The 12,257-nt window shown below is 47.6% G+C and overlaps 1 protein-coding gene across 2 annotated transcripts; it reads right to left on the reverse strand.

The window, feature by feature from the left end:
• Positions 1–833: 833 nt before the first annotated feature.
• On the reverse strand, positions 834–9,727 carry ZBTB2 (zinc finger and BTB domain containing 2; the record flags this gene model as incomplete). Of its 2 annotated transcripts, XM_084201940.1 has the most annotated exons (3): positions 834–3,692; positions 5,674–5,857; positions 9,598–9,727. In XM_084201940.1, 2 exons carry the CDS (start codon positions 5,844–5,846, stop codon positions 2,330–2,332), a joined length of 1,536 nt encoding a protein of 511 aa, XP_084058066.1. In that variant the 3' UTR covers positions 834–2,329. The 2 variants fall into 2 exon arrangements, with proteins under 2 accessions (XP_084058066.1, XP_084058065.1); XM_084201939.1 differs by lacking the exon at positions 9,598–9,727 and having other exon boundaries at positions 5,674–5,879.
• Positions 9,728–12,257: the final 2,530 nt, after the last annotated feature.

Consider the following 12,257-nt stretch of genomic DNA (forward strand, 5'->3'; position numbering starts at 1 on the left):
GGGAGTTGAGCTGAACTGCTGCACTTTGCCCCACAGCAGAACTGAAGCATTGCATTAAAAAAAAAAAAGCATCTAAGCAGTAACTAACAGCTGAGGTGGTGGCACCTTTATTTTGGAAATGAACTTGTAACTATCCCCTAAACCACAGATACCTCAAAAGCTGACGTTACCTGACATTAGCTGAATTAGGAAAGGTTTATTCTTTTGGTTTTCTATTCTCTGAGCATTTTGGACTAAGGAAGTTGAAATAAAACCCATATTTAAGGAAATTATACTGGTAGATGAAGATCATAAAGTTTTAAAATGGGCAGCACTAAAATAATTCTGTAAGATGTTATTTTTTACCTCAAAAGACTTCTGCACTTCGAAGTCAATTGATTTTAAACCTATTACTCTAATAAAAGAGAGATAATAAAATCAGTATCACTTACAATAAACTTTACAATAATGGTCACATTGTAATAAGCTGGGATAAAACCTAGTATGTAGAGACTTTTTGTGCTAAATCCACCTCAAGTTTTAGTAAGCTCATTGTTCACCTGTGTGATGGAGGTTTTAGTCTGATAAACAGAATACACTGCTTGGCTTTTAAACTGATTCAGCAAGAGCTCATCCAGGAAGACCGAACACCAACAACCTTTCACCTTCAACTCAATAAATCATATCCCATTTAATTCAGTTTTTATTCAATGAAATGATGTATAAAAACTTACAAATCTGAGAACTTAACTATACACAAAAAGATGATATTCAGTTTAAACGTATACACAGAGAAGAGCTGTGGTTTGTGACTTGCCCTCTCCCACCCCTCCCCCCAAACACACACTGTCTCCATTTATGATGGGGCACTTTTTCTGTCCACTTAGACCTGTTGGCCCAGTAATTGCTCAGTGGGCTTCACTGCTGCTGTCAGTGTAGGTTTTTAGGCTACCAGCAAAAAATCTGGGCATCTATATAAAATAATAAAAATCAACAACTTGATTTTTAACACAAAGATGCAGTACTACCATCAGCAGTAACTAAAACTACAGAATTCACCCTTTTAGTTTTTGCAGGCTTTGTCTTGGCTTTCAAAATAACAGGACTCTCATAGAGCAGAATTTCCCAGCCAGCACTACAGATTCATTTTAAAACAACCATGATCACCTGTTGCTAGAACACTGCTTTTCCTTCCTCTTAACTCATGCCATTAGACCAAATGAAATCATGGACATTCCTTGCCTGAGTAAGGGAATAAAGCTTTTTCGCTCTCCTTTCATCCAGAATGACTCAAAGCTCTGTATAGCTAACAACACACGCATGTGCTGCACTAACGATGGTGCAGTGCTCACCAGTATGCCACTTCTCTAGTTTCCTTGGTAGCTTGGGTGACAACACTTACCTATTGGCTTCTCTTCAACAGGTCAATAAAAATGCACACAGCTCAGGACGTTTCAAATTTGGCTAAAAGCAACCTGTGCAATGACTAGCTTTGTCAAACAACTAAAAGACATTCCAGGCTGAATCTGAGAGCAGACGGCCAGTTACTTAAAAAGGATGTGTGCATTTATTTACCTGTACCAAATATACACACAGACTTTATATATATATAAATCTTTATACATATACAGTATTTTTATATATATATATATAAAGATTGCCATCACATTACTATTACAGCTACTTAAGTCAGAATTTGACTAAGTAACGACTTTGCTTGACTCTGAAACAGATACCCAAAGGCGTACTTGAAGGAAAACATACGGCTAAAAAAAACCCAACGCCCTCAGCTCTTTTTAACTCAATGAACAGAGATTTCTGCATTCCTTGAGGAAAAGTTCTGAGGGCTTAGGTTATAACCTTAATCAACTCGCACGCGGACTTGCAAAGAGCACGGTGTTTAATCTGCCAGATCTCAAAATGCCTTCTACCAGGGAAACTAAAATACACATATCCTTTGCTTACCGAACTGATACTCTGTTTCTCATTACACTCATCATTGTATCTAAATACACTTTTAAGCAACCTAAATTTTGTTTAAAATCTATTAAATTTGGAATAACTAATACTATCAACATAGTTAGCTGGATTGTTTTTTCACATGTTCCTTTGTATTAAAATCAATTTTGTTGTGGTTTGATGCAAGAGCTTTTTGTTTGTTTTGGTGGGAGAGGCAAAGTCCAACTTCCTTAATGTGCCAGTACAGTTCTGGTTGCTGAAGACAAAGGGTGGGAAGGAGGTTGCTGGAAAAGATGGTAGGGGTAAGTGAGGTAAGAGGTAGGGGGAGGAAAAAATTGATTTAATAAAAAATGAGTAAAGAAACTTTAAAAAATTGATATAGGTTTCACATTCAGTCTAACAACACTGCTTCCTGCTCCTTTTTGATGGAGGCTAACACTGCGTTATCAGTCTCTGTGGCTTCCGTGTCCCCACCACCTAACAGAATGGAGCGATCTTCTTCTAGTGTAAAGACAGAGTTTTGATTTTGGCACGAATGTTTGACTACTTCATTGGGAGTTGAAAAAGTTTTGTCACACAAGTTACATTTGTAGGGCTTGTTGGTCTGTACTAGCATGTTGTCCATCTGACTGCCTTCCTCAAAAGTACAGAGCTCCAGAGTCTGTTTATCCACCATCGTGTACGTGTCCATGCTCTGGTTTAGGCACACGTGTCTGGCAGCCTGGTTAGCCCTACAAAAGCTTTTGTCACAAGTGCTGCACTTGAAGGGCTTGCCCGTGTGTATGTACATGTGCTCCCTCCAGTGGCTTTTCTGAATAAATTTGCGACCACAGATGGAACATTCGTATTTCCGTCTCTTTACCTCCCTCTCTTGATCTGCCTGCTCCAGGTTGTCAATATCTGCGATATCGGAGGGGGGAGGTGTCTCTGACTGCTGCTGCCCATCAATTATTGGGGAGTCTGAGATCTGCTGCAGCTCGCTGTCACTAATCATCCCCGCTTCAGGCACTTCCATGGCGTCTTTATCAGCTGTGTTGTTACAGAGAGACAAAGAAATATTACTTTCTCCCTGCTGGCTAGACGTGAAGGGAACTCCCGTGTGGATCTGCAGGTGCTCCCGCAAGCTGCTGCGCAGGTTGAACCGGCGACCACAGAGGTGACAGGCATAGTATTTTGGGAAGCTTCCGTTCCTTTTCATAATGCTTGGCTTGACGTGTGCTATTGTGAGAGAGGCAGGCTGTTCATCTGAAGAAGATGCTTCCATATTGGCCTCTTCTCCCGAAGGTGAATTATTACCAGCAGCAGATACCAATTCTGGAGATAGAGAAGATGGCAATGGGTCAGAAGCAGACATATTTGTCCGGGTCACTTGTGGCAGATTTGCACCCAACTGCGAGAGCTGCGAGCCTTCAGAAGCCTGCTCTTGGTTCATTCGGGATGTCTGAGGCCGTGGTTCTCGCCCAAGTTTGTCAGTCGCTGACGTAACCTTAGTGGGATGCCTTATCTGGTGATCTGCAATCTGAATGCCATATAATGAAGATGCTAATGGAAAGACTTGATCCGGGTGAGAAAAAGTTCCCTGACTTGCAAGGCTGGCCTCTTGAATTAGTGGATATGCATGCAGAAACTTTATTCCCTGTTCTAGTCGAACTGGGTCAATGAGCTGTGGTGCCATCTTCCCAGTGTACATCAAATGCAAGAGATAACTGAAGATATCTGGCTGTATGTCGGTCGCTTTCAAACGGACACATTCACTGAAAGGTGAAACAAAATTATAAATAAGACATAAGGAAAACATTTTTTCCCAGTTCTAGGTCATTCAAGCCTTGATAAAAATAGGAGGTTTCTACTTAAATTCAAAAGACAGAATCTGCAATAAATATTAAGGGAAATGCTTTACTGTGAAAGAGCTAATCTTAGGAGCTGCTTGAAAGATGACTTCTTTCCACAGTGAAATAACTGGCTTGAAAAAAAAGCTGTCCCATTGCGACCTGTATAGTTTTAAACTGCTGTTATGTCGCAAATGTGTTGTCACATATTAATATATTTTGTAAACTGCAAAGACATTTTCCCCCTTTTCTTGGCTGGATTCAAACACATCTGTAGCTAAATTACAACCTGCTAGCACGGGACTCTTAAATTCATAGTCCAATAAACTTTTCTCAGCATTTAGCCCTGAAAACACCTAATTTATCTGGCACTTGCCTGCTGGGCTTCTATGTCCTACTAGGGTTTACAGCTACAATTCTGCAAATGTGTGGTATTGCGTTGTCCCAAGTGCATTATGATCCAGAAACCATGCAGTACAGAGTATGAATTCACCCGGGGATCTGATGCAACAGGTGTAACCCCAGGAATCCCGGTTTCTTACACAACAAAACAGCAGATTTTTTCCTTGAATAGGGAGGGAGAAACAGCAGCACCAGTGGACTGCCTGATCAGCCTAGCAGTCCCTTGATTAGAGCACTCAAAGGGAGATGCTTTGGCTGTGATCCCCTCTTCAGCCCAAGAGGACTGAAACCAACACCACCCTCCAGCTCAGAGTGTGCCCTATGCATCAACCTTTATGATGCTCTGGACTGAGACAGCTAGCACTGCTCTAGCTAAGGCTGTATCTCTGTGCATAAAGTAAGGCAAGGTTCACAGAAGAAGAAAGAAAACAGGGAACATCTTTGTGAGGTCAGTTAGCTAACAGGAGAGGAACTGGCATTCTAATTATTTTTCTTAAGTATTTGCAGCTCCTCTATTAAAAACAAACATAAATAAACCACAGAAATTCAGAAATGGACATGATTGCATGCTGTGGTCTGAATGTTTTAACTACAGTAGGCTACCAAGCTGAGGAGGAAATTATAGCTGATTCTTCCATTTCTTGAGGTGCACCCTCCTTGAGCTCTCTCTGTGAATTCAGATATATGACTCAAAAGTAAACTTGCAATGCTGTCTTTCAAAGATGACTGTGTGCTCTTGATGGAGCATCAAGACTGGTAACATCTGCCTGCAGTCCTGTTTCAGAAGTGCAAATGCACTTCTGTCCTAGCCGTTCACTTCTGGCTAAGAACTCTTAGCCAAAGAGTTAAGTGTGAATCACTTAACAAACTTTTTCAGTTAGTTCAAGTACTTTGGAAAAAGACCAAAAAAAATCTTTAAAGTGGTCTCACACTCTTGTGATCTTTTCAATCATCTCCTCAATGTAAGCCTGTGGTACAGAAATAATTAAAAAAAAAAACACTGAAAGAAAAGTACCACAAATCCCCTTATTTTCCACCATTACATAGCACTCTATTATTTAATTGACAATAAACTGCAAAGAAATGAAACACATATACCTCTTTTGTAAGTTTATTTCTCAAAACCTCCTAGCAAGTACTTATTGGACTGTATATAACATTGCACAAATGTCAAGAACAGTGTCAAGATAGAGTAGAAGACAGTGAGTGGGGGAAGGAAAGTGCAGGAGAGAAGACAGGATCCTTGAAGCATTCAATTGTAGAAATTCAATCTCCTTTGCTTTTTTAAGGATAAAGAACTTGTGCTAAACTATAAAATTAGTGTTAATGAATCACAGTTCAACTTTAATATGTTTGAAAGTGAGGTTCTAGTTTGCAGTTAAGACTGTTTGCAGTTAAGACTCTCTTTATGTCATGACAAGAAGCAAAAAGAACATTTTTTTGCTAGACTCCCTTAACTTAGTTAACTGAACAACATTTAAACGGTGAACCTTTTTAGAGTTACCTGGTTTGATGAACAAACAACATCTTGAAGTAGTTGGAGAAAGAAGCGAGGACAGATTTGTGTGCCTTGAAGTAGACATCCCCAATGGCAACTGTGCAGTCACACAGGAAACCGAACTCTCTCTGAGCATTTAGCTGCTGCAGCAGAATAAGTCCATGGTTGGCCAAATCCATTTTTTTACACTCTGAAAAGCAAATGACTTGCATGTAAAACTTTACAGTAGATGCACAGATGCAACAGTAGCTGTCCCTTAATAGATATTTTCTCCAATATCCAGATGCCATACTTTAGTAACACATCTTAATCCCAAGTTACTGTATAAAAGATACCTCACACATAGGCAAGGATTTCTCTTTCTTGATGGGATATGCAATTCACAAAGGTGTGAGTGATTTGCCAAGGCTTAAAGAGTAAAAGAGAACCAGGACCAAAGTGTTCTGGAAAGGCATGGTGTGGGTACTTGGATACAGAAATATAAATAGCTAAGGAAGAGGAAGATATATTAACAAGTAGTAAAAACACCTATACAGAGTGGGAAAAAGAAAGTGTTTTGGTTGCCACTTGTCTGCTCAAATAGCAAAACTGATTTTCCTTCCTGATGTCAGTCACTCTCATCCACACAAGTGGGAGTGACACAACCCAATAAAAGACAAGTTAGATACTTTTAACCTGGAATTTCAGTGTCTCTGTATATCTTTTACCTAACAGTTATGAGTCCATCCAGCTGAATCCAAGGCCAGCATTAAATAACTGAACATTTGTGATGGCTATGCCCTCTCTTGGGAAATACCAGATACATACCTAAATCTTCCCAGGCTCAAACAGTGAATTCATTCTAGGTATTGGCAAACCCTCTGGACTAACAAAGAGGGGCCAACCTTTTCACCTAATAACTAGTGATCTATTTATTGAGAGCAGCCACAACAGCATTTTTAAGAAGTCTGCATGCCTAGAAAATCAAGAAACTCAAAGGGTGGGAGGTGCAGTTCTGTCCATGGCTGGGCACCGTGGTGAAATGTGGCACTGACCCGAGCCCCCCTAGGCCAGGGCTTCACTGCCCCTCACCCTCCTGGGCACTTCCTTGTACCAGATGCTGGAGGCTGCCCACAAAGAACTACCTAAGAGCTTTAAACTTTTTATCAAGGATTCAAGGGCAGCCTTGGAAGCAAAAATTGGTAACTTTGGGGGGAAAAAATACAGAGGAAAACACATCAGGACAGTTACCCGTGGTTGGATGGATGGATGGATGGATGGATGGATGGATGGATGGATGGATGGATGAATATAGGGCTAGTAAGATCAGTGAGTGGAAACAAACTTAATCAAAGCAAATAGAGCCTTGGGCAAAAGTGAAAGCATGAAGCAATGTAAATCTGCACATAAACATACAAAAAAGCAAGAAAAGCCAACAAAATTCCTGGCCGTGTAAAGCCTAGAACAGAAACAGAACTGAACAGAAAGAGAAGGTGAAACTAGAAGTTGATCAAAAAGTTTATAAAAAGTCTTGGGTGTTTTCCCCTCTAAACTTAACAGCAAGTTATCAGAATTTAAGTCAAGTTCAAGCAGCTAGTTTCTTTTATACAGTAAGAACATGGCTTTTTGGGAAAGAGAACAGAAATGTATTCCACATATGCCAGCATGTTTAGTCACTGGAGAAGCAAGTATTTCTACTTGCTGGACAGGGAAAAACTCCCTCTTATTTAAAGGAATAACCAGGCTGACCAAATGCATTCCCTCGCATTCACATGAGATCAGAACTCACTGGAGACAGGGGTGTAAAGACAAAGAAAGAAATACAGTGTAAGATACAGCTGAATATTTTCTTACAGTTAATAAGAGAAAGAGAAGCTAGGTTTCAGCTCTCTTTAGGTACCTATTCTCCTCCCTCAACTAATGTTTGGATAACTAAGTTTGTACATACAATATGCTAAGATTCTCTCTCTCCACAAGACAGAATACTCTCTGTCAGCAGGAACAAAGATCACATTTGGTGTTATTTAATCCTGCAAGCTGCCCCATGTGGGTGATGTTACAGAAAACTTGCTAGTTTTTTTTTTTTTTACATTTAATTTTGATTATTAATGTGCTCTACATTTTTAAAATTCAGTCTAGTTAGCACTTGGATAACAAAACTCGCCAAGCAGAGCAAACCACTGATGTGAAGGCACTCCAAGTCAGCCAAGCATTCTTTCTAGTTATTACCGTCCTGAAGTGTGTTTAGTTTGGAGCTTCACTCTTACCCTGAACAGCAAGCCCTTCCTTAAAGACCTGAACTGAACTTTAAAAAAAATGACACATGTGCACAACATCGCGCTTTGCATGTATCTGGATGATATCTAAACGCTCTAGCTAAAAGCACCGCAGTAATTACACTCTAAGGAAATGACAGGGCAGACGAAAAGAGCGAGGAAAGCACTTTGCACATTATAGGTATGCGTGTGCTCAGGAATTTTACCCTTAGCTAAACGAAGCGGTGATTAACATTGGCAAGGCCGTATTTCAGTGCTGACCGATTCAACAAGTGTGTGAAATACTTCTTGTGCGCTGAAAGCCCGCGGGGACAGTGCCTCCCTGGCCGGCCCCGCTCTGCCGCGGCTTTGCAAGTTACCTAATCCGTTCGGCGCTGGCTGAGCCGCCACGCGGGGCCGAGCCCGTTCGGGCAGGGCGCTCGCTCCGGAGAGCCCGCAGGGACACGGGGGCGGCACAAGCCCAGGTAACACCGGGGAAGGGCCGGTACCGCACCGCGGGACTGAGCCGGGTACGGGCAGCTAACGGGGCTGGCAGGGAGCAGCTCGGGCACGGCGCTTCCCGCTCTGCCCGCGCACCCCGGGCAGCGAACCTCGACAGCACCGAGCCCGCGGCGCTGCTCCCGCTCCGACGGTAGAGGGCACCGGCGCGGCCCCGGCCGCTCACAGACGCGCCGCACCTCCCGCAGCGGCGGCAGGCGCCCGCTCGGCCTTCGCCCTCAGCCCGGGCGGCGGGCGGGGACCCGTGATGGGCCTTCCGTGCCTCCCCCCCCCACCCCGGGGCGCTCCCGCCTTGTCCGGGCCGGGGGCGTGTCCGGCCGCGCGCCCGCTCCATGCCCGGAGCACGCTCGGCCCCAGTGCGGGAGCGGACGGCGCCCTCCCATTGGCCGCCGGGGCGGAAGGCCGGGCGGCCGCGCGCCGCTCTCACTGGCTGCGCCCCGCCCCTCCCTCCTCCCGCTGGCCCCGCCCACCCCCCCGCGCACGCCACGCGCGCACGGACGGGACGGAGACGGCGCGCGAGACGCAGCGCGAGCGGAGCCGCCAGGGCGCGCGAGACGGGAAGAGCCGGCGCCGCCGCCGCCGCCAGGGCCGGCCCATCCCAACCCGCCGGGGGGGGGCGGGGGACAGGCGGGGCCGCCCCGCCCCGCGCGCGCCGGATCCCGCTGCTGCTGCTGCTGCCGCCGCCACCGCCGCCGCCGAAGGGGGCGGGAGGGAGGCAGCGCGGGCCTCAACCGGCCGAGCCGAGCCCCGCGCCGGGCGGCACCGGCCCCCGCGGCCTCCTCCCTCTCTTCCTCTCTCTTCGCGACCCACCCACTCCTCTCCGGCTCGGCTCAGCCCGGCCCTCCCCTCCCCTCGGTGCGCACCCATCCCCCCCCTCCCCCCCGTACCGTGTCCCGGATGGAGCCGCCTGGCCCGGCCCGGTCCGGCCCGGTCCGGCGGGGATTCACCGGGTGGTTCCACCTCCCGCCCCGCAAGCCCCTCGGCCCGTTCGGACCCGGCGGGGCCCGGGGAGCCCCTCACACACAATGCGGAGGTAGGGCCGAGCAGGCCCCGCCGCGCCCCCGCCGCCGCCGCCTCAGCCCGGGCCGCGGCCGGCGCGACGGGGCCGGGCGCACGTGCGGGCGGCGGGGCCGGGCTGCCCCGCGGGGCGGGCGCGGCGCGGCCGGTGCTCGCTCACCTGGGGGGCGTGGGGGCCGCCGGGTGGCGCCGCGCGGGGGCCGCCGCCGTCTCCGCGCCCGGCAGCAGCAACAACGGAGTCAGCGCGGCGGCGGCGGCGGCGGCTTTTCCTGTCCGGTTACGTTCGGGTCACATGACCGGGAGCGGAGCACAGAGGCTGCGGCGAGGAGCCCCCGCCGTGGGGGAGGGGAGGCGGCGAGCGCTGTGGCGGCAGCGGGAGACACCCAGCCCCCGCCCCTCCCTCCGCGCCCGCCCCACCGCCGGCACCGGGAACGGGAGCGGCCCTCCCGCCTTCCGGGCACCCCCGGGGCAGAGCCGCTGCTCCCGTCCCAGTGAGGCGTGCTGCCCCTTTAAAACTCCCGGGCGGCGGAGGCCGGTGTAGCCCCCTGCACCCCCCTCCGCCTCCAGCGCTGCGGGATAACGGGGATCGTGGCGGCGTGCGGGGATGGGATGGGATGAGATGGGATGGTGCAGTGCCGTCCCGTGCTGTGCCGTGCCGTGCCGCGCCGCGCCCGCCGCCGCCTTCCCGGCGCCCGTCCGGCCTCGCCGTGGCGGCAGAGGCTGCTCGGTGCCGCCGGGGGGCCCCGAGCGGCTCCGGCCAGGCGGTGCTTGGCGGCGGGTGTGGGATGGAGGGATGGATGCCGCCGGGTGCTGCGCTCGCTGCAGGGGAGGAGTGACGGGCGCAGGTGCGTCCCGGCGCTTCCCGCGGAGTCGCCGGGGATGTGGGAGACGGGGACGGGCCGGCAGCAGCGGGACGAGGTGTCCCGGGCCTATCGGGCATGAACTCTGAGAGCCGGTGTCCTCCGCGTCACCCTGGCTGCTCTCCAGGTGTCATTTATAGCAAATCTCGCTCCGGTGCGTCGGGAAGGGGCGGCGTGGGACCGGTCTCTGTGAAACTGCTCTGGGCACGCCGTGGCTGAGCTGTCAGATGGCAGATTACAAGTTCAGTTGTCAAAAAGAGTGATTGAGAGTACAAACGTGGGAAGGTTGGGTTCTGCTTGCGGTCTGTTCAGCTGGACACAGGTTATTTGAAACGGGTATTCTTAACTTGCCTTTTTAAGGGATGATATAGCTGTCATATGTAAAAATCACATCTGCAACTTCCCACAGTGGCAGATCTGGTTGTGGTGGAGTGCAGAGGGAAGGTGGCTGTAGCAAGGCCTCATTTTATCCAAATCCGAGGCATGCTGTAGAATAATACATGGATGCTTATAAAACTGCCTAAAGAAATACGTCAACAGACGTACCTGGAAAAAAATTGTCAGTCTTGCAGAAGTTACTAAGTCAGAGCTGTTAGCGTGGAGCTGTCTTCTACAAGAGGCTGGGAGGCCCTTGGATGTGATTTCTCCAGGCAGGGAATCAGTCCAGGGACAGCCTGTATACATCTGCTAAGCAGAGCAGTGGCATGGACCGAACCATATTCTGAGAGAAACTTAGTTGTTGCTGAAGACCTTGTGGGAAGATGTTTGGCCAGCAATAGGTAGAGGGGGTTCCTTTGCACCCCCTGCCCTGGAGCCCTGCACCTGCTGTCCTCCAGTGTGCTTTTCGTTGTTCATGGGGAACAGCATATGCTACAATGCCAACTGCCTGAATTAGGTCCAGATGATTATTACCTTTTTCAGGGTACTTATTTAAGCAAGCATTTAGGGGCCTAGCTGTACCTGGGATGTTGTTTCCATGGTAATTAAATAAGATATACTATGGAAAAAAAGGCCCAAACTTTGAACTCTGCATCTTGACAGCAGGCATGCTGATGGGGAGGAGGAGTCTTGTATCTTGTCTTGTTTGTAGATCCACAGATGATTGCAGCCATCCCAGACTGTTGTTACTTCTACAGGATCTACATTGATAAAGGATTAGACTAGTTGAATGTGAGTCTGTCTGACTAAGCCATCTTCCACTGAAATTAATGGATGTCTTGATAGGCACAGCTTGAGTCTTTGCATCAAATAGCTCATGAATATTAATTTATTTACCCAAATTAAACTGCATTTGAAAAGTGCAGGGTTTTAAGACTAGTGAAGTCTTAAAAAAACCCAACAAACCAACCCCCAAACCCAACAACTTTTATTTTTAATGGAGCTGAAAGCTGTCTGCTGCTGTTCTAGTACTTAGAATAAAGCATCTGAACAGAACCTAATCTTTAAGACCCATCTTGAATAGCTGAGATCTTAAAAACATGTCCATTGTAGTTCAGCACAACTCTCTGAGTTCTGCTATGTGAGCATGTGGCAGAAAGTTTATAGAGTGTATTTAACCAGTCTACTTGGCAATTTTTTCCCCTGAATGGTTTCCCTTGCATTTCAGTTTTGCAAGCTAAATACAAAGTAAAGAGAGTAGATGGGCATTTGAACTCAAGTCACTTAGTGTTTGATGATCTGTCTCAGTCTCCTGGAAGATATTGAAAAAGTGATATAGTTTTTAATTTAACTGAGTAGGCTACTTAGGAAAACCAGTGTTTCTGGCAGATATCAGGCAGGCTTTTTGGCCTCTTTTTCATGCTGCACTTGCTTACTTGTGTGTTGGCATGTGTGGGATTCTCCTCTGTGCTGTCTCTGAAACTGGAGCAAAATGAACTTAGCTATGGTTTATTTGTATTGTAAACAGCTCATGATTCAGCTGTAAATCACCTTTATTTGGACTGAAATACTTGAATCCAGC

The sequence above is a fragment of the Fringilla coelebs genome, assembly GCF_963513975.1.
Source record: "Fringilla coelebs genome assembly, chromosome: 3".
Taxonomy (NCBI): domain Eukaryota; kingdom Metazoa; phylum Chordata; class Aves; order Passeriformes; family Fringillidae; genus Fringilla; species Fringilla coelebs.